Source organism: Rhinoderma darwinii, chromosome 4, assembly GCF_050947455.1.
Source record: "Rhinoderma darwinii isolate aRhiDar2 chromosome 4, aRhiDar2.hap1, whole genome shotgun sequence".
NCBI classification, from domain to species: domain Eukaryota; kingdom Metazoa; phylum Chordata; class Amphibia; order Anura; family Rhinodermatidae; genus Rhinoderma; species Rhinoderma darwinii.
In genome coordinates this window covers 230,515,188-230,533,547 of record NC_134690.1, presented here as the reverse complement: position 1 = coordinate 230,533,547, position 18,360 = coordinate 230,515,188, and the positions used below count along the sequence as shown (strand labels likewise).

Here is an 18,360-nt window from a genome sequence, read left to right as displayed (position 1 = left end):
ACCGCTTTCAGACAAAGAAGAGATTTGGTGTTTGCTTCATGACATAATTTGTTGGTGCATGATCTAGTGGGCTGTTCGAAACAAAGATCTCTGTACAGGCTCAACAACTGTTCATGACAAATGACCAAACAAACCCAACATGTAAGATTGAATCCAAAACAAATTTCGGGAGTTGGACATGGTCGAACATGATCATTCTTTGCACCAAAAATGGCCGATCTATGGACAATTCCCTAAATCTGTTGTTCAAACTTTTGTATAGTCACTTTTACACTAACAGCAAATCTGAATAAAACAAAACTATAGCCGTCTATTAAAATGAATGCCTTTAGCAATAAATATGTTTCTTACTATTTAGTCCTCTTTCACACAGGCTTATTTTATTTTAGTAGTTGTAAGCCAAAACCAGGAGTGGAAGAAGTGTGATGAAAATACTTGTACCTCTTCTGTGTTTTGGACCCACTCCTGGTTTTGGCTTAGTGTATGTAATGTATAATGTGTATGTTTTGTAATAATGGAATAGCATAGTAGACTCTGCTATTCCATAAACGGAACCCCGGAACAATAGCTTGTCATGACATATATGTTAAATGGAGTTCATAATGGGTGATGAATGACCATTTCATGATGTATATGTTTAACGTATCCTATAATAGTCTATTGGTAATGGATGCCACTGTTAGGCATCCGTCACACCCTACTTTTAACACATACATTTGGAGCTTTTCCTGGCGTATAAGCCAAATAACATGATGTGAACTAATTTAGCGGAATATGGTTTCTTATATTAAAAAACTCAATATTCTGATATAAAAATGTATTACTGTATAGTACATACAATCTGTGCAGTGGTGACTATACACATAGCTGTCCTTATAATATATAACATAAAATACCAAGACAGCAATTTGTACCCCTTCCCGATGCATGCTATTTGCAGGAATTGTCCAGATAAAACAAATACCTTTTGGGGGAGATAGACATAAGGTATTGCTACAGAAAGAGGCTGAGATTATCTTAAAGACAGGGGCACTAGGACCGCTCGGTCTTAATGATCGGAACGATCCTCAGTGACTTTCTAATATAAAAATTGCCATTTATAATATAATGTAATGTAATGTTGCTTTATGTTGCATATTGACTATATTGTATCAGATGATACGACTTGTTGTGCACTTTTCTGCTTTCTATTGTGAAAAATATTAAGTATGCTCAATTGTGAGGGGGATATATAATGGGCAGTGAAGGAAGTGACGCCAGGGCCTTGAGAAAGTGTGTGTTAACACGAAACGGCCGTAGGCTTGCTCCACATATAAAAGATATACCATGATCTTGAAAAAAAAAAAAAAAGTTTATTGCTTCAGCACCTCGATTTTTTTCTACTTTTTGAAATGCCATTATTTAACTTGCACAGTAAACAATATAAAAAAATTAAAACCACCAGACTCTATTTGGTCACCCCGATCTCCCACAAAAAATGGAATATAAACTGATCAAAATATCCACCTCTTTTCTTAAGCCTGCTTATAGGACATTTTCCTAAACTGGCGCTGCTACTCTATATTGTCATACTCGTGTTTATGATCATGCTGGCTTTGTTCCTTTTGTTCTTTTTCTGTAAAAATCAATAAAACTGTTTGGAAAAGAAAAAAAAGTGATGAATAAGTCTTATGTACCCCAAAATGAAACCAATAAATACTACAGCACGCCTTGCAAAAAATAGAAGACAGAAAAATAAAAGTTATGGGTCCCAGAATTTGGCGATACGAAAACAAAATAATTTTTAACAATTAGTTTTATTAGGATTATATAAATTTGGTATTGCCATAATCATATTGACCCGCAGAATAAGCTTGACATGTCGTTTTTACCGCACCGGTGTAAAAACAAAACCCAACAAAACAATGGAGGAATCACTGTATTTTTCCCATTCCACCCAACAAAGAGATGTTTTCCAGTACATTATATGGTACAATAATGGTGCCGTGAAAAACTACAACTTGTCACGAAAAGAAAAACAGCCCCTGATACAGCTATATCGACGGAAAACTAAAAAAAAAAAGATATAGCTTTTGGAATGTGGGGAGGAAAAAGCAAAAATGGAAAAACCGAAAAATGGTTGTGGAGGGAAGGGGTTAAAGAATAGCAGTTAAATGGATTGTAATGCACAAGCATCTCATCTACTTCTATTTAAAAACCAAGTCTTATTGTAATAAATACATATTAATCTAACAGGTTAGCAAACTAAAGTATTATTACCCATAATAACCCTAGAGAGAGGAAGAGACATTTCATTACAATATTTATGTTTTAAACTGTCGGATGCAATGTGTAATGATCCCAGATAATATCAAATCAGTCAACTTGACTTGATATTTAATTGCTTCCTGCTGAGGAGGTTGAGAAGACCTTGATTTTAATACGTATTCTCTAGAGAAATCCTATTCCATGAAACGTCTACTGTGTGTGTCAAGTAATAAATCATTGTCATTTAACGTGGTTTCTATTGTGGCATGGATTAAGCATTGCCAATCTGTTCTGTCTATGATGCCAACAGGATATGTGTGTTTAGACAAAAGGTATAGTCCGGCAAATTATCTTCGCTTAAAATATTTGTACGTCCTTTTCTATAAAAGACTGAAAAAATTTAAGAATCAACAATAGTTAACGCATTCCATTCTAGAAGTATGCTGATGATTTATAGTAAATTATAACAAATATAGTTGCAAAAAACTTTTCAGAATGGTTTGTGGGGCTGAACAATTTCTCCATGGCAATTTTTTAAAATTAATGTAGTGGTCTGTGGTCTGAATGAACTGAAGGGTCAGGTCTTGGATCTGCATGAATTTAGGGGTCTGGTTAGCCAGCGTCAACCCAATATCGGTCCCTGGGAATGGTCTCCTCATCTGTTGTCAGACATTTCCTGCACCAGAACACAGCTCCAGTTCTGGCAAGATTCCACATCTACTCGCAAGTTCATCTATGTTTTTTTGATGTGGCTTCACTGTCACAACTCTGAGGCCGTGGTGCGAGTTCTGACTTTCGCTATCCGGGGACCGGAATCCAGGTACGCTTTTGGGCAAAGAGTCAAATAGAGGGTGTCACACTGATTTTCAGACTTCAAGAGAACCTGTAACTTTACGAACTTATTTAAATTGGAGAACAAGTTTGATGTCCTAAAAGAGATATATCTGTGAGTGTAATTTCATCTACTAAACAGCCCTACAACGTACCAAACAAGGGGTCTGAAAAGAAGACCCTATTTAAATTAATTTACCACGCAAGATTGCATTATATTTTTGCCAATGATCTCTTGGTTGATCATGTGATATTACCGTGTACTTTAATGCAACATGTGAGTCCTGAGTGAAGAGTAGTGGCGAAAACAGTTGAGTGAATACAATCAGCTGTTTATAACAATTCCATTCATTAGTAAGGAGAGCAACGATGCATGCTCATCCGCCTCTTCCGCTGAGAATAGGGGTTTGAAGCCCTTCCTTTTTGGTAAGTGTGTCAGAGAGGACCCAACTCAACTAACTTTTAGGATGGTCCTGATTGACTAAGGTCATTAAAGAAAAAAAACGGACAACACCATTAAACTGATGAAAGAGCACATCCTGCATATACTGCCATTGAGTAAGGGAAGACATGAGCATTACCTCCTTTTTGAATGGAGGAGTTTCATTGTATTTTTATGATGCAGGTAAAAGTCAGTGGGCAGCTCCCAGAGATGAGGTTTGCCTTCTGTTGGCTTAAAGACACCCAGGAAAAGATTGATTGCATCTTGTCTGTCTGCATCTGGGAGAAGAGAAAACAGTAACACAAATTTGAGCTGTGCAATAAACTAATAATGTTATAATAAATAAAACAGTGTAATATGAACTACTACATGTGAAGTTCACATAAAGTCTACAGAACACATCAGGATTAAACCTTGTGCTCGTGATCAAGAAAACATGTAAAAACCTAGAAATCATGCTGATTGACGCGTGTGTTTGGATAGTGAAGTTCAATTAGGGTTCTGCAGCACAAAGAGTTCTTAAGGAAATGTGTTTTTCACTTATAGATTAAATACCTTGTGTGCATTTGCTTCTTTATAGCTCATGAACGTACATATACCAAAGTTTTCTGGCATTGACGTGTTTTGGTATTGTAAAGCAATGAGATTTTAAAATATTGCTTTTGAAATGGTTGCTATTTTTGTGCTCTTTACCCATCAATGATGTGGGGGTGGTTGTGCGATTGGGAAAACATATGTAATTATTGCAGCACCAGCCAACTTGCTAAAACGGTGAGGAAAACCTTCTGTAATAAGGGCTTGTTCACATAAGTGTATTGTTCTGTTGAAGGGTTCCGTCTGAGCTATCCGTCAGGGGAACCCCTCAACGGAAAGGCAAACGGAATCCATAGCTTCAATTTGCATCACCATTGATCTCATTGCATCACTTTATGATCACACAAGGGACTTGAATGCCTGATCTTGTAATTGCAGGTAAAATAAACTGCACTCTTTCTGTAATGCAGTATACTGCTACGATCATTCTCTGGCAGGGCCTAATAAAATTATGTTAATCTTTCTGGTTGCCATAGCCACCATTGGCACCCTGCAATTGCTCGGAGGGTACTGATGTGGTATATAGGGAGCCCCCTCCCTCTGTCAACCACTGAGGGCTTAAATGGCCGGGTTTGGGATGATGGACGGTTTGAGTGGCCTTGCACCCCCGGGGAGCCTCGGGTCCCAAGCGGCCGCTTAAACTGACCATATCATAATTTGCCTCAAACCTCTATAACAAAGATTAAGCACCAAATTAAACGTATAACTATTTATCCCCTTCAATTCATTATTTAGTAGAAGAATGGTTGGCAGAATCAGCAGTCTTGAGCCTATATAGACATGTAGGTTGTCAATAGGAACGAGGTCTGGAATCTGGCTTGGGTACTCCAAATATAAATTACAATCAACCAACTATACAGAGAAAAAAGAAGTGGTGGAATGCTTGAGGTAGTCCTTTTGATGGGGAAAGTGCCTAAAGTACGGATAGAGTCTGGAGGGGCCTTGGAATGTTATTGGTAACATTTTGTATAAACGAAAAGCTCAATTTGGGTCTTATTAGACCACAGAACATGTTCTACTCTACTCACCCATATATCTTTTTTCAAAATGTAGCCAGAATGTGTTTTTTTGTGGAACAGTGGAGCACTTGGTGGCAGATATTGTATGCACAGTCTCTACTATTTAAACCAAAGAAGCTTGAAACTCCTTTTCGGATGTCATAGGTCTTTTAGTGGTCTTCCTCACTAGAGCCCTCTTTGCACATTCACTCATTATTGTTAAGGACGATCTGCCCAGGGCAAATTTAGAATTGAGCCATTTACTTTCCAGTTTTGTGTTTATTGGTGGTAGTGGATTTTAGATTACTTTGTATAAATTAAATCTCACGGACACTAAAGAATCTGTAGTTTCTGTGTTTTATGATATGCTCCTCTGGTTAAATGGCATATGGTCATGCAAAATGGCACAGAAGAAATTGCAATAGCTTTCTAAAGTTACACTAAAATGAATACAGCAATTTCATACTTCTGAATGGGAATACCTTTAATACGTATTGTATGAAGCATTTTCTTTATAACATTAACATGTCTGCTACATTATCTCTGATTTTGTAAGGTGAGTTCTGGAATCAGTCTATACAGAAAACGTGCATGTATTTACCGGAGAATGCATTACTGTAGTATCTAGAAAGGGTTTGCATGATATCTTTGGAATGCTGAGTCCATGGTGCAATCTTCCTGTAGGTTTTGACTCTATGAACAAGCTGGGAGCCGCCATATTGTAAAGACAGTGTGTCGCCGTGATCCTCATAGAGTTCTTCAAATAACCTGTCAGATATGAAATCAAATGTGGTTTTCACATGCATATTAATGAGTGCATAGGAAGAGTAATTTTAATAGCAAATATGATATCAAAATAAAAATGGAAGTTGCATAGCCGCATGCTATCAGGGCATGCTGGGAGTTGTAGTTTCACAATAGCTGGAGTGCTGCTGCTTGCTGACCCCTGATCTACAGGTAAATGATAATGAGAACCCAGAGAATGGAAATAGGCATAGTTTACTGTACCCTGTAATTAATACATAATCATTACCAAAGGGAAAAATAATGTATGTGATGTATATAGATATAATGTGTATCATGCTATAATATGTCAGTAAACTCAACTGGTGTGATGTGAGACAACACTACTTATGTAATAAACTGGATACTACCACAGATCAAACTTTTTTGGGTATACAAAGGTGTGTTATTGAAGGTTATACATAGGCCAGCTAAATTAAAGTGGCTAGCACTACAATATGCTTAATAAGTCCACAACCCAAATAAAAACATAACCCTGAAAACCCCACTGCATGCTACAAATTAATGAAATATTATTTTACTGCCTTTTTACATACAGCTCTGAACACAATATTTCATTGCCCATTAAGAAACACAGAGTAGCAATAGACCAGTCACATGTTCAATATTGCTTCTTGATGCACAATTTTCATTACCGTCCCTTCTTGCTAATGATGTGCAGCTATACCGATACTTCTGGTGTGATGCTGAATCGAAGCTGTTGGTGGAAAAAGACAAAACTACAGGGAACCCTGGAAGTCATATGAACAAGTGCACACTGCTGCTTTTTCTATCTTTATTTTCCCCTTTTCACTGCTCTGAATAAAACACTGTGAATATTAGATGGGGCTTGAAACGTGCTAAAGTACACGTGACTATGCAAACAAATTGAAAAAAAAAAAAAAACATCTGCTAGAATGCTAGAGGTTTGAATAAACACTCAAAGAAAGCTATATTATCATTATATCATTTTAAAAAATGCATTTGTTATAGCAGTTTTGTAGATACTGTAGAACTAATTATTGTGTATTTTAGTTAAAATAGTATGACTAAGGCCTCGTTCAGATCTGCTTTGGAGTCCCATTCTGACGTGCCGTCGGACCGGGACCCTGAACAGACACAAAAGGAAACCAGAGCTTTCCGTTTCCATCAACATTGATTTCAATGGTGACGGATCCAGTGCCCATGGTTTCCGTTTGTCTCTGTTGTGCACCAGACCCGTCGCTTTGCCGTTTAATCCCTTAGATGCGGCACTCAACAGCGAGCGCCGCATCTAAGTGGCTCCCTTCCTCACCCCACCGGCACCCTGCATGCGATCGCAGGGTGCCAGTGTCTTCTATACTAGCCGGGGGCCTAATAAAGGCCCCCAGGTCTGCCTGTAGTGGATGCCTGCTGGGCCATGCCTCTGGTTTATACCGGACAGGCAGTAATACACTGCAATACAGAAGTATTGCAGTGTATTATAAAAGCGATCGGACGATCGCATAGTGAAGTCCTTTGGTGGGACTAGTAAAAAACAAAGTTCAACAAAGTTAATAATAAATAAATAAGTGGAAAAAAAAAAGAAAAGCACACCTTTACCCCTTACAAAATGCTTTATTATGAAAAAAAAAGTTAAAAAGTTACACATATTTGGTGTCGCCGCGTCCGTAACGACCCCAACTATAAAGATATTATGTTATTTAACCCGCTCAGTGAACGCTGTAAAAAATAAAACAGAATGCCAGAATTGCTGTTTTCTGTTCATCCTGCCTTCAAAAAAATGTGATAAAAAGTGATCAAAAAGTCACATGTACTCCAAAATGGTACTGATAGAAACTACAAGTCGCCCCGCAAAAAAAAAAAAAGCCTCATACAGCTGCATCGGCGGAAAAATAAAAAAGTTATGGTTCTTTAAATATGGAGACACAATCATAATTTTGAAAAAAAAAGTGTTTTTACTGTGTAAAAGTATAAAAACATAAGAAAACGACATACATTTGGTATTGTCGCAATCGGAACGAGCCGCTGAATAAGGTTATTATGTTATTTATACCACACGGTAAACGGCATAAATCAAAGAAGCGAAAAAAGTGGCAAAACTGCTGTTTTTTGTTTTTTTTTACAGCCCCAAAAAAATTTAATACAAGCTAATCAATAAACTATATTTACCCCAAAATGGTACGGTTAAAAAATACAACTTGTTTCTGTAAAGGATCTGCCAGGCACAGCTTCTGGGTTATACACGGATACTGGCTGGTGACCGGCTCATGCAGCTTTATGTTACCACCGCATGTGTATAAAAATGGCCGGACCATTGTACAGAACAAACACTGTTACACTTTGTGTCTCCCTTATGTCCTCATAGATTGTAAGCTCTTGCGAGCAGGGTCCTCACTCCCCAGGTTTGAATTGTAAATGAACTTTGTCACTATGTAATGTCTGATATTGTTTTCATGTTCCCTCTACATTGTAAAGTGCTGCGTAATATGTTGGCGCTATATAAATAAAGATTATTATTATTATTAAGTAATCAGTCTGCACCTGAATCTACGTCTCTGAGACTGACTCCATCTTCCACCACTCAGGATGGCAGGCTTAGGAGTGGGAGAGCCTATCGCAGTCTGGCCAGACGGAGCTAGCTCCCGCCCTCTGTCTATTTATACCTGCCTTTCCTGTTCCTCCTTTGCTTGTGATTCTTCTCGTGTGGTTTCCTGGCCCAGCTACAGCTCCTAACTATTTGATCCTGCTCCATACTGACCCTGGCTTACTGACTACTCTCCTGCTCTGCGTTTGGTACCTCGTGCACTCCTGGTTTGACTTGGCTCACGGTGTTGCCGTGGGCAACAGCCCCTTTCCCTTTGCTTTGTATTCCCTTGTATGTTTGTCTCGTGCACTTACTGAGCGTAGGGACCGCCGCCCAGTTGTACCCCGTCGCCTAGGGCGGGTCGTTGCAAGTAGGCAGGGACAGAGTGGCGGGTAGATTAGGGCTCACTTGTCCGTTTCCCTACCCCCCGTCGTTACAGTTTCTCCAAAAATAAGTCCTTAAACACCTATGTCGACGCAAAAATAAAAAAAAGTTATAGCTCTTGGAATGCGACGGTGGAAAAACTTAAAAAATAGCTTGGTTTAAAATAAGGCTGGTCACTAAGGGGTTAAAGTGAGAATAATAAACAAACAACTCAAAATTTACAAATAAACACCCCCCCCCCCCAAAACAAAAACACTGACCAATATAGCCACCCTTCTTTTCAATAAAAGTCATAAGCCGTCCATCCATGGAGTCTGTCAGTTTCTTAATCTGTTGACGATCAACTTTTTATGCAGCAGCAACCACAGCTCCCAGACACTGTTCAGAGAGATGTACTGTTTTCCTTTACCTTTAAGAAGGGATGATTTAAATAGGGATTAGGTCAGGGGAGGAAGGGGGCCATGTCATTATTCTTTTATCTTTAAGGCCTTTACCGGCTAGCCATGCAGTGGAGTACTTTGATGTATGCGATGGAGCATTGTCCTGCATAAAAGTCATGGTTTTCTTGAAAGATGCAGACTCATTCCTGTAATACTGCTCGATGAAAGTGTCTTCTAAAAACTGGCAGTAGGTCTGGGAGTTGATTTTTAGTCCATCTTCAACACAAAAAGGTCCAACTAGCTCATCTTTAATAATACCAGCCCATAGCAGTACCCCACCTCCACCTCGCTGGCATCTGAATCAAAGTGAAGCTCTGTGCTTGTTAATGATCCAGCCACGGGCCCATCCATCTGGTCTGTCAAGAGTAACTCATCTTATCAGTCCATAAAAGCTTTGAAAAATAGATCTTCAGCTATTTCTTGGCCCAGTCTTGACGTTTCAACTTTTGTGTCTCGTTCAGTGGTGGTCGGGTTTCAGGCTTCCTTACCTTGGCCATGTCTCTGAGCACTGAATACCTTGTACTTCTGGGCACTCCAGGGAGGTTGCAGTTCTGGAATATGACAGCGCTGGAGGATAATGGATTCCTGGTCGCTTTACGTTTGATACTGCTCAAATCTTTTACAGTTAATTTGTGTTTGTTTTTTTCTCAACATATTTCTAGCGATCCTGTTGACTATTTGCAACAAAACGTTTGATGGTTCTGTGATCACGCCCCAATATCTTAGCAATTTCAAGAATGCTGCATCCCTTGGAAAGACTTAACAATTTTTGACTTTTCAGAGTCCGTTAAATCTATTTTTTGGCCCATTTTTCCAGAGGAAAACAAGTTGCCTAATAAATCTGCACACCTTGATATAAAGTCTTGGCCACACCCTCCCTCATTACATAAATACACCACCTGATATGCTTCATCAAAATGGGCAGTCAAGTTTATACAGCTTGGAGTTGGAAAATATGTATAAGGGTATGTTCACACGGCCTATTTACGGACGTAATTCGGGCGTTTTTGCCCCGAATTACGTCCGAAAATAGCGCCTCAATAGCGCTGACAAACATCTTCCCATTGAAAGCAATGGGCAGACTTTTGTCTGTTCACACGAGGCGTAATTTACGCGCCGCTGTCAATAGACGGCGCGTAAATAGACGCCCGCGTCAAAGAAGCGACCTGTCACTTCTTTGGCCGTAATTGGAGCCGTTATTCATTGACTCCAATGGCAGCGCTAATTACGCCCGTAATTGACGCGGCGTTCAAGCGCCTGCACAAGCCGTTACGGCTGAAATTACGGTCATGTTTTCAGGCTGAAACATCCCCGTAATTTCAGCCGTTACGGACGCCCTCGTGTGAACATACCCTAAAGATGATGATATGGTCAAACTACTCATTTGCCTAATAATTGTGCACACAGTGCAGAAATAAATCAGAAGGACGGTCATCACCAGGAAAGATGCATTATATAATCACTGCCAATAAAGCTGGGTGTGAAAAAATACAACGGGCTCTAGAAAAGGCTGCCCCCTAATATGCCATCATTCGGCCACCTGTATGCCATCACTCTCTCCTGGGTGTCACAACTCTACCCCCTATATGCCTTTTGCACGAAAAAGACAATGGGCTCTAGAAAACTCTCATTGGTCAATTCTTTCATTTTTCATTAAACATTAAAATACAAAATGTGGAAGCATGTGCAGGATAATAATCCTCCCAGGGCAGGAGACGCGGACCCCTTCTGCATGTTGCTACATAGGTTTGTTTTTTTAATGGCTTTATATTTTGTTTGCTCCCTCATATCTATTATATTGACTGTATCCACACACTGACCTCCACATAGTGATAGACACCTCTACTCAATACCCTTCTACTGGTGCAGCGTAACCCAACCTATTCAATACGCCTCTACCTGTAGTGAAGGAGTAGTAGGGGAAGAGGACTATTGACTAGTGGACTCTCCCAGCGTGGTTAAAAAGCGGGTGGAATTATTGTTATTATTGCAGCAGTTCATTCACTGTGTGTATGTATTTATATTATATTGCGGTCTGCCTCTAGATGATGTTCTCATCCCCATAGCAACCAATCAGAAATCAGCTTTCCTTTAACTAAACTGCTCTGGTAAAATGAAAGCTGTGCTGTGATTGGTTGTTTTCGGCAACAGTTTTTATTTTAGACGGTTTGGGTAAATCTGCTCACTAAAACAACACATTTATTGATCGAACCTGCCACCAGCAATTTCACCACTAAACCCACAGGACCCTACCCGAGAGCGCTGTGGGTTTAGTGGTGAACACGCTGGTGATAGGTTCCCTTTAGGGTCAGTTCCCACTGAGTTTTTTGACGTGGAAACCGCGCCAAAAAACATCCGAAAATGCCTCCAATTGATTTCAATGGGAGACAGAGGCTTTTTTTCCCGCGAGCGGAAAAGTTGTCTCACGGAAAAAAGAAGCGACATGCCCTATCTTCGTGCTTTACGTCTCTGACTTCCCATTGACATCAATGGGAGGCAGAGAAAGCGTATTTCGCTGCGTTTTTGCCCGTGGTGCTAAATGGGCGCAAACGCAGCGAAAAACGGCGTGCAGGCAGATCAAAATCTGCCTCAAAATTCAAAACTAAATTTTGAGGCAGAATTTTCTGCCTGAAAAAAACTCAGTGTGAACAGGGCCTTAGAATAGTCCATGCAGAGATGAGAGGCAGGCTCAGAAGCCGTGCCTCAGCAATTACAGTTAGAAGGCTGGGTTCACAAGACCTATTTTCAGGCATAAACGAGGCGTATTATGCCTCGTTTTACGCCTGAAAATAGGGCTACAATACATCGGCAAACATCTGCCCATTCATTTGAATGGGTTTGCCGACGTACTGTGCAGACAACCTGTCATTTACGGATCGTCGTTTGACAGCTGTCAAATGACGACGCGTAAAAATACAGCCTCGTCAAAAGAAGTGCAGGACACTTCTTTCAGACGTAATTTGAGCCGTTCTTCATTGAAGTCAATGAAGCACAGCTCAAAATTTACGGCTGTCAGAGAAGCCTCGAAAAATGTGAGGAGCAGCATTTACGTCTGAAACGAGGCAGCTGTTTTCTCCTGAAAACAGTCTGTCTTTTCAGACGTAAATGCCTGCTATCGTGTGCACATACCCGAACTATGTCTGCTTCAACCTGACACTGATTGGCTGAAGTGGTTGCACCATGTGACCGATGAAGCCAATCAAAGAAGTGAGTAATTAGCAACACGGTTTGCATTTTATATATTTTATGTAACACAATACCCTTTACAGTGTAAACCAGAAAACCTATATAAAGTATATTTGGACATGTTATGAGGACAAAAGAGTATGTTCTTAATGCTAGAATGTGTACACTTGAACACTTTTTCCACAGTTTATAAATATAATTAATTTTTAAAATACATTGCATTAATTATCTTTCTGAGTTACAGCCGATATTATAGTCTATAGCTGCAATCACAATTCTTCAGACTTCAGAGCTGCAATCTCCCAGCAATGCTTTTTATTCTGGGTACTGTTGTTGGGGTAAGGGACTGTTTTTAAAGAAGCACTCCGTCAATTATTTTATTTAATTTTTGTATATATAATGCTAACTCACCAGTAATATTCTAGCAGTGTCATTTGTTTCTTCCCAGCTACGTTGCATCTATACATTTTGAACCCTTTCAATATGGCCAGTTGTATCATGTGATCTAAGTCTGACCACAAAAATAGACCATGCTATCATGTGTAGAGGACTTCCTGTTAACTACAGGATTAGATCATCACCAATCATATCCCTCCTGGCAGCTGACACCTCCCCTCCCCACCCAGCTTCACCGTCCTTGTACTTCTGTATTTCCCCATGCATATAGTACTGCTGAGGAGGAGCAGGAGTGCAGTCATATAGGTGAGTATACATAATTATTAGCTGCAGAGTTATAAAACTCCCCTGACTCACACTGTCTATACTATCTGTGTGTGCTCCGTGCAGAGAGTTCAGTATTTCTAGGAGATGCTGCTCCTCACTGCCTCATGTGTGAAAACTGACATAAGCAGGAGACAGGCTGAGCTGCATCATATAGGATACACAGATTCTGAAATGTAAGAACAGAAGTTCTTTGTCACTGATCTATCACTTGCTGCACCTGTAGAAGACTCAGAGCAGAACAAGTGCAGTACGATAAGACTCTGCCCCCTCTGCCTCTGCAAAGCCAGAAGCATTATGAGAAATGTAGGCTGCATTAGGGGAACCATATCAGAGGGGGAGAAGAAACCAAGATGGCAGACAACCCATAAATGGCACATAGACTAAAACAGGTTAACACGAGGCATACACAAGAGCCTTTACTTTATTCTTTAATAATACTGTATGCTGCACTATATAGGCAACAAAACCATGGATGCAGCTTTGGGCTAAAATACATGCTGTAACATAGGATCAGCCCAAAATAAGTAAAGCAAAAAAATACACATCTATACATAGTATGCAATTATATATACATTTATTAAAACTGGGCTCAGAGAGGAAAAACCAGAGTGGAATAAGTGCACTGCAAGACCAATAATAGAGAAACACACAGAATTAGTACATCATTGGTGTAGTCCCACCTCCACAGGATTGAGTTGTATCTCAAATAGCAACAGCCTAAAAAATCAATACATAAATAAACGGACAAAAATTATATATATCATACCTTACTGCATCTGTGTCAAACTGCAAATTAGCTTTATCGATCAGTCCTAAGGAGTACAGCTGGTATGCCAAAGCACATTTTCCCACCATGAATTGTGCAGTATTGGTCCTGTCTAAGCAGTCAACACAGTTTGTTCTTAGGACACCGGTCTAAAAAGGGAAAAGACAAAAAGAATTTATATATATATATATATATATATATATTAAAAAAACGACACACATTCAGACGAATATATATTTTTATGAATTTATTCAAACACCAGATAAAAAAAGAAAAAAGAAACATTATCGTGTGCTAATAGCAAACAGTTAATAGTCACTAATTTAGGTTTTGTAAAAATATCGACATCTGTAGATCTATCTCCTGCATATCTGCGTGCTACAGTTTTCTATATATAATCCCAGCAGGGAGATGTTACACCACATGTATATCCCAAATAACATACAACCAAAAAAAAAGATGAACGTTTTGATAGACAAAGTTAGTAACAAAATATGACAAATCTTTATTCTGACATGAAAAACAATATAGACAATATAACAAGCTATACAAAGGGGCGAGAGTAGCATCAGTAGTATTACAAATACCATCTATTTGGCTGGGTTCACGCAGAGTTTTTTGCAGGCGGAAAATCTGCCTCAAAATTCCGTTTGGAAGTTTGAGGCAGAATTTCCTCTGCCTGCACGCCGATTTTCGCTGCGGTTTTCGCCCGCGGCCATTAAGCGCCGTGGGCATAAAACGCAGTGAAATACGCTTTCTCTGCCTCCCATTGATGTCAATGGGAGGTCAGAGGCAAAATCGCGCGAAGATAGGGCATGTCCCTTCCTTCTCTCGCGAGCCGGTTTTACCGCTCGCGGGAGAAAACCGCCCCCGTCTCCCATTGATATCAATGGGAGGCATTTTCGGCCGGTTTTTGGGGCGCGGTTTCCACGCCAAAAAACGTGTAAAAAAACTCTGTGTGAACCCAGCCTTAGAAAGAATATCACAATATTATCAGGCAAATGACTATATGGGTCAGTGTAAACCACACAAAGAATCACAACAGTAGTTTATAGGGAAATTATACCACTACCATACATGCTAAGTGTAGTAGTAGTTGCTCAAGCCTGAATTGGCCACGTGTAAAGTTTATTGTTGCTTCTGCATCACCACACCTCACTGTCCGACACACAATCTGCCATGTTCTGCTTTATCCAGCAACAGTAACATTCTTAAAAAGGCTCCATATTGTATGTATGTTTGGAGGCGCATCCGACGATTTTATAAATAGCCGTTTGCGGACCCACACAAGGTGTAGTTCAAAGGGTGAACGCTAACAGGCGACCACTCTAAATCTGCACTAGGCATTATGCCCACTATAAAGCAGACACATAACAACTTTGTGTTTCAATTATTATAGCCCTCATATCTCATGGGGTCTGGAGGCTGCGAAGATATCTCCCCTTCAAAGTATTATATAAATTGATTTCTGGAGTTATATGTAAGGTGCACTACCAGACATGAACTATAATAGTGGACCGTCACCAGGACTAGCACTTTGCATAAAACCGGCCCTAGAGTCCGAGTCACTGGAGTCTGTACTTTATCAGCCCTGTTTAAAAGCCCCACTACATGAGGCACCCGAGCGACAAAAAACCTGTAAGAATAAACCAGGAGACGAATAGTCATTACAGTGCATTACTTTTATTCAAATAAACAGTTATAACATGCAAAACAAGGGGCTCCATAAAATGTCCAAGGAAGCAAGGGTTACATGCAAACCGTTCAATACAGTGAATTCATATATTTCGATACGAGGCTTTGCAGATTTCTATGGATGTGGTGAAACCAGTTATGTTAACTTTAGTTTTTTTCAACATTTCTTTAGGGGGAAAATATAGGAAAAGGTTTTTTTAGTTTTTTTTTTAAACTTTATATATTCTCTTTTTGTAAAGTTAAAAAAAACAACTGTCAACTGTTTTTTACTTTTTTATTAGTCTTCCTAGGAGACTTGAACCAGCGATCGTTGGATAGCATATATGATATATTGCAATCCTAATGTATTGCAATATATCATGATTGTTCCAGTCCCATATGCAGCCCTGCCGAAGGCAGCGCTTCATAGGAGTACAAAGATGGCAGACCTATGGGCCTTAATTAGGCCCCCAGGCTGCAAAGACTACCATCGGTACCCCGCGATCGTATCGCAGGGGTGGCGATGGCACGTTGGAGGGTAGTTCCCCCACTCATTCAACACTTTAGATGACGTGGTTGCGACTGACCGCTTCATCTAAAGGGTTGAACGGGCGGAATCAAAGTGATCTTTGACTCTGCCTGTTGCATTGAGGTGATGGCTGTATTACACAGCTGTCATCCGCCAAGTATGGAGCGAGCTCAGCCCGTGATCCCGCTCCATACTTCCCCTTATCGGCTGACACGTACATGTACATGAAGCGACCCTCCGGTCTAAGGAAAAAAATTATAAATGTGATGGGATATATGGAATAATTTTACCTGGTGCCCTCCAGTTTCCGCTCCCTGCCGTGGATCCGTAGTTTTAGGGTCCCCTCTGTGTTGCCTCAAAATGACCACAGCGCTTCTGAGTCTAGGACACTCCCTCTGTTGAAGGATTGGACAGGACTGCTCACAGCAGCTCTAGCCAATCTATAAAAGAGCGCTCTCTGCAGAAACATCAGTCTGTGTGTGTTCTCGCGGGAGGGAACACAGCGCAAGCCGCCCCGACACTGTCCGCAGCTGATTGGACAGTGTCAGAGCGAAGAGATCATGCTCCCTTGCCATTCATAAAGATAGAAACCCCCCATTGACAGTTCAGGGGCCGATTTACTTCTCGGGAGCCAAATATAACGGCACCAATATGTAAATAACGGAGAAAGATAGGAAAAAAAAATGTCAAGTGAGTATTTGTGAAGCCCTGCCTATTACATGCCACACTCAGCTGCACATGTACGGGCAGGTGAAAGGTTCTCTTTAAACATTTCATGATTGCGGGGCCTTGATGCTTAGAGCAAAACGTACCCTTTTAGAACAATGCATTGTTTGTTTGTCCTTTAATTTCCAGGACACAAAGGGTATTCTTAGGGTATGTTCTCACGCTCAATAAAAAATGGCTGTAAAATATGGAGCGGTTATCAAGGGAAACAGCCTCTGATTTTTGGCAGTTTTTAAGCATCGAGCGTTTTTTACGGTTGGTTTTGGAGCTGTTTTTCTGTTGACCCAATGAAAAACAGCTCAATAAGTGACATGGACTTCTTTTTACGTTTTCTTTATGTGCCGTTTTTTTTCAAACTGTCGCATAAAAAGATCGCCCCGTCGAAACGAAACGCCGTTTTTCCCATTTTAATCAATGACCAGATGTTTGGAAGAGTTCAGCTTCCGTCATTTCAGCTGTTTTGCGGGGCGTTTACGCCCCGAAAAATGGCTGAAAATAAGCGGAGTGAACATACCCATATTGTTTAAAATTAGAGCTGATATCTTTTTACTTATATCCATTCCTTAGTTTTAGATTCAGCATCTTCACATGGATGATAAACATCTAGGTACAGAAATTTATAAGTGTGGGCGCTAGAGCAGATAGGGCTAAGTTATAAGAGACTAATATCGGTGGCCAGGGTAATTTTTGTATGTTTGTAGTAACACAAATTCTATGTGATATGAACGTAATAATGGCTGAGCAATGCGTTTACGTCAAGTATGATGTCCAACAATGGTGGATGTACGTTCAGAGGTGTGATCCTTTTATTGGGAGGGATTGTATTTTTTCATTGTTTTCTTATTTTATCTATATTTATTTAGAGTCTACTACATTTATTTAGGAAACATAGGATCTCTATTTCACTTGCAGACCCCATACACAGTTTCCTGATAACATTGATCAAATGATCTGCATATAGGAGACATACAGAGAAGATAAAGATTGTGTCTTCTTTCCATCTCCTCCAACCCGCTCTGCCACAGAGAATCCTTGTGACGTCATCGATGAAGTCACAGGTACATCACTGACAAAATTCTCGAGCTTTATCATAACCCAATGCTGGAGTGATGTCACGGTATTCCCTAGCAACTGACCAAATGCAGAAGAATGATTTCGGTGTAGCTGTTTTCTGTTGTTTTTTTTTTAGGTTAAGTTTCCCCCTATTTGGGCATAAACATTTAATCCAATAGTTTAGATATGCTTACTAATTACCATGTGATTTGCATATTTAAAAAAAGTAATTTCAGTGTGAAAGAATTGTGATTGACATTGCTAACATGTAGTATATTTATTTTGCAAATGAAATGTGTGGTTCTACATTTTAAAACATTTAAGTACAAAACAGAAACGTCAGCTATACCTGCAAGCGCCCAGATGGACCAACCACGCCTCCCAGATCATGCCACCTAGGATACATGACAATAGCAAA

General features: G+C 40.0%; 1 protein-coding gene across 3 annotated transcripts in view; it reads right to left on the bottom strand.

Moving 5' to 3' along the window:
• FIG4 (FIG4 phosphoinositide 5-phosphatase) overlaps positions 1-18,360 on the bottom strand; it is a 338,548-nt gene that overhangs the window by 158,824 nt on the left and 161,364 nt on the right. For all 3 annotated transcript variants that reach the window (XM_075862266.1, XM_075862267.1, XM_075862268.1), the window contains 4 exons: positions 18,292-18,337; positions 13,961-14,109; positions 5,714-5,880; positions 3,660-3,798 (listed from right to left, as the gene is read on the bottom strand). In XM_075862266.1, the coding sequence (XP_075718381.1) occupies positions 3,660-3,798; positions 5,714-5,880; positions 13,961-14,109; positions 18,292-18,337 (501 nt within the window). The remainder of the gene's footprint in view (positions 1-3,659; positions 3,799-5,713; positions 5,881-13,960; positions 14,110-18,291; positions 18,338-18,360) is intronic.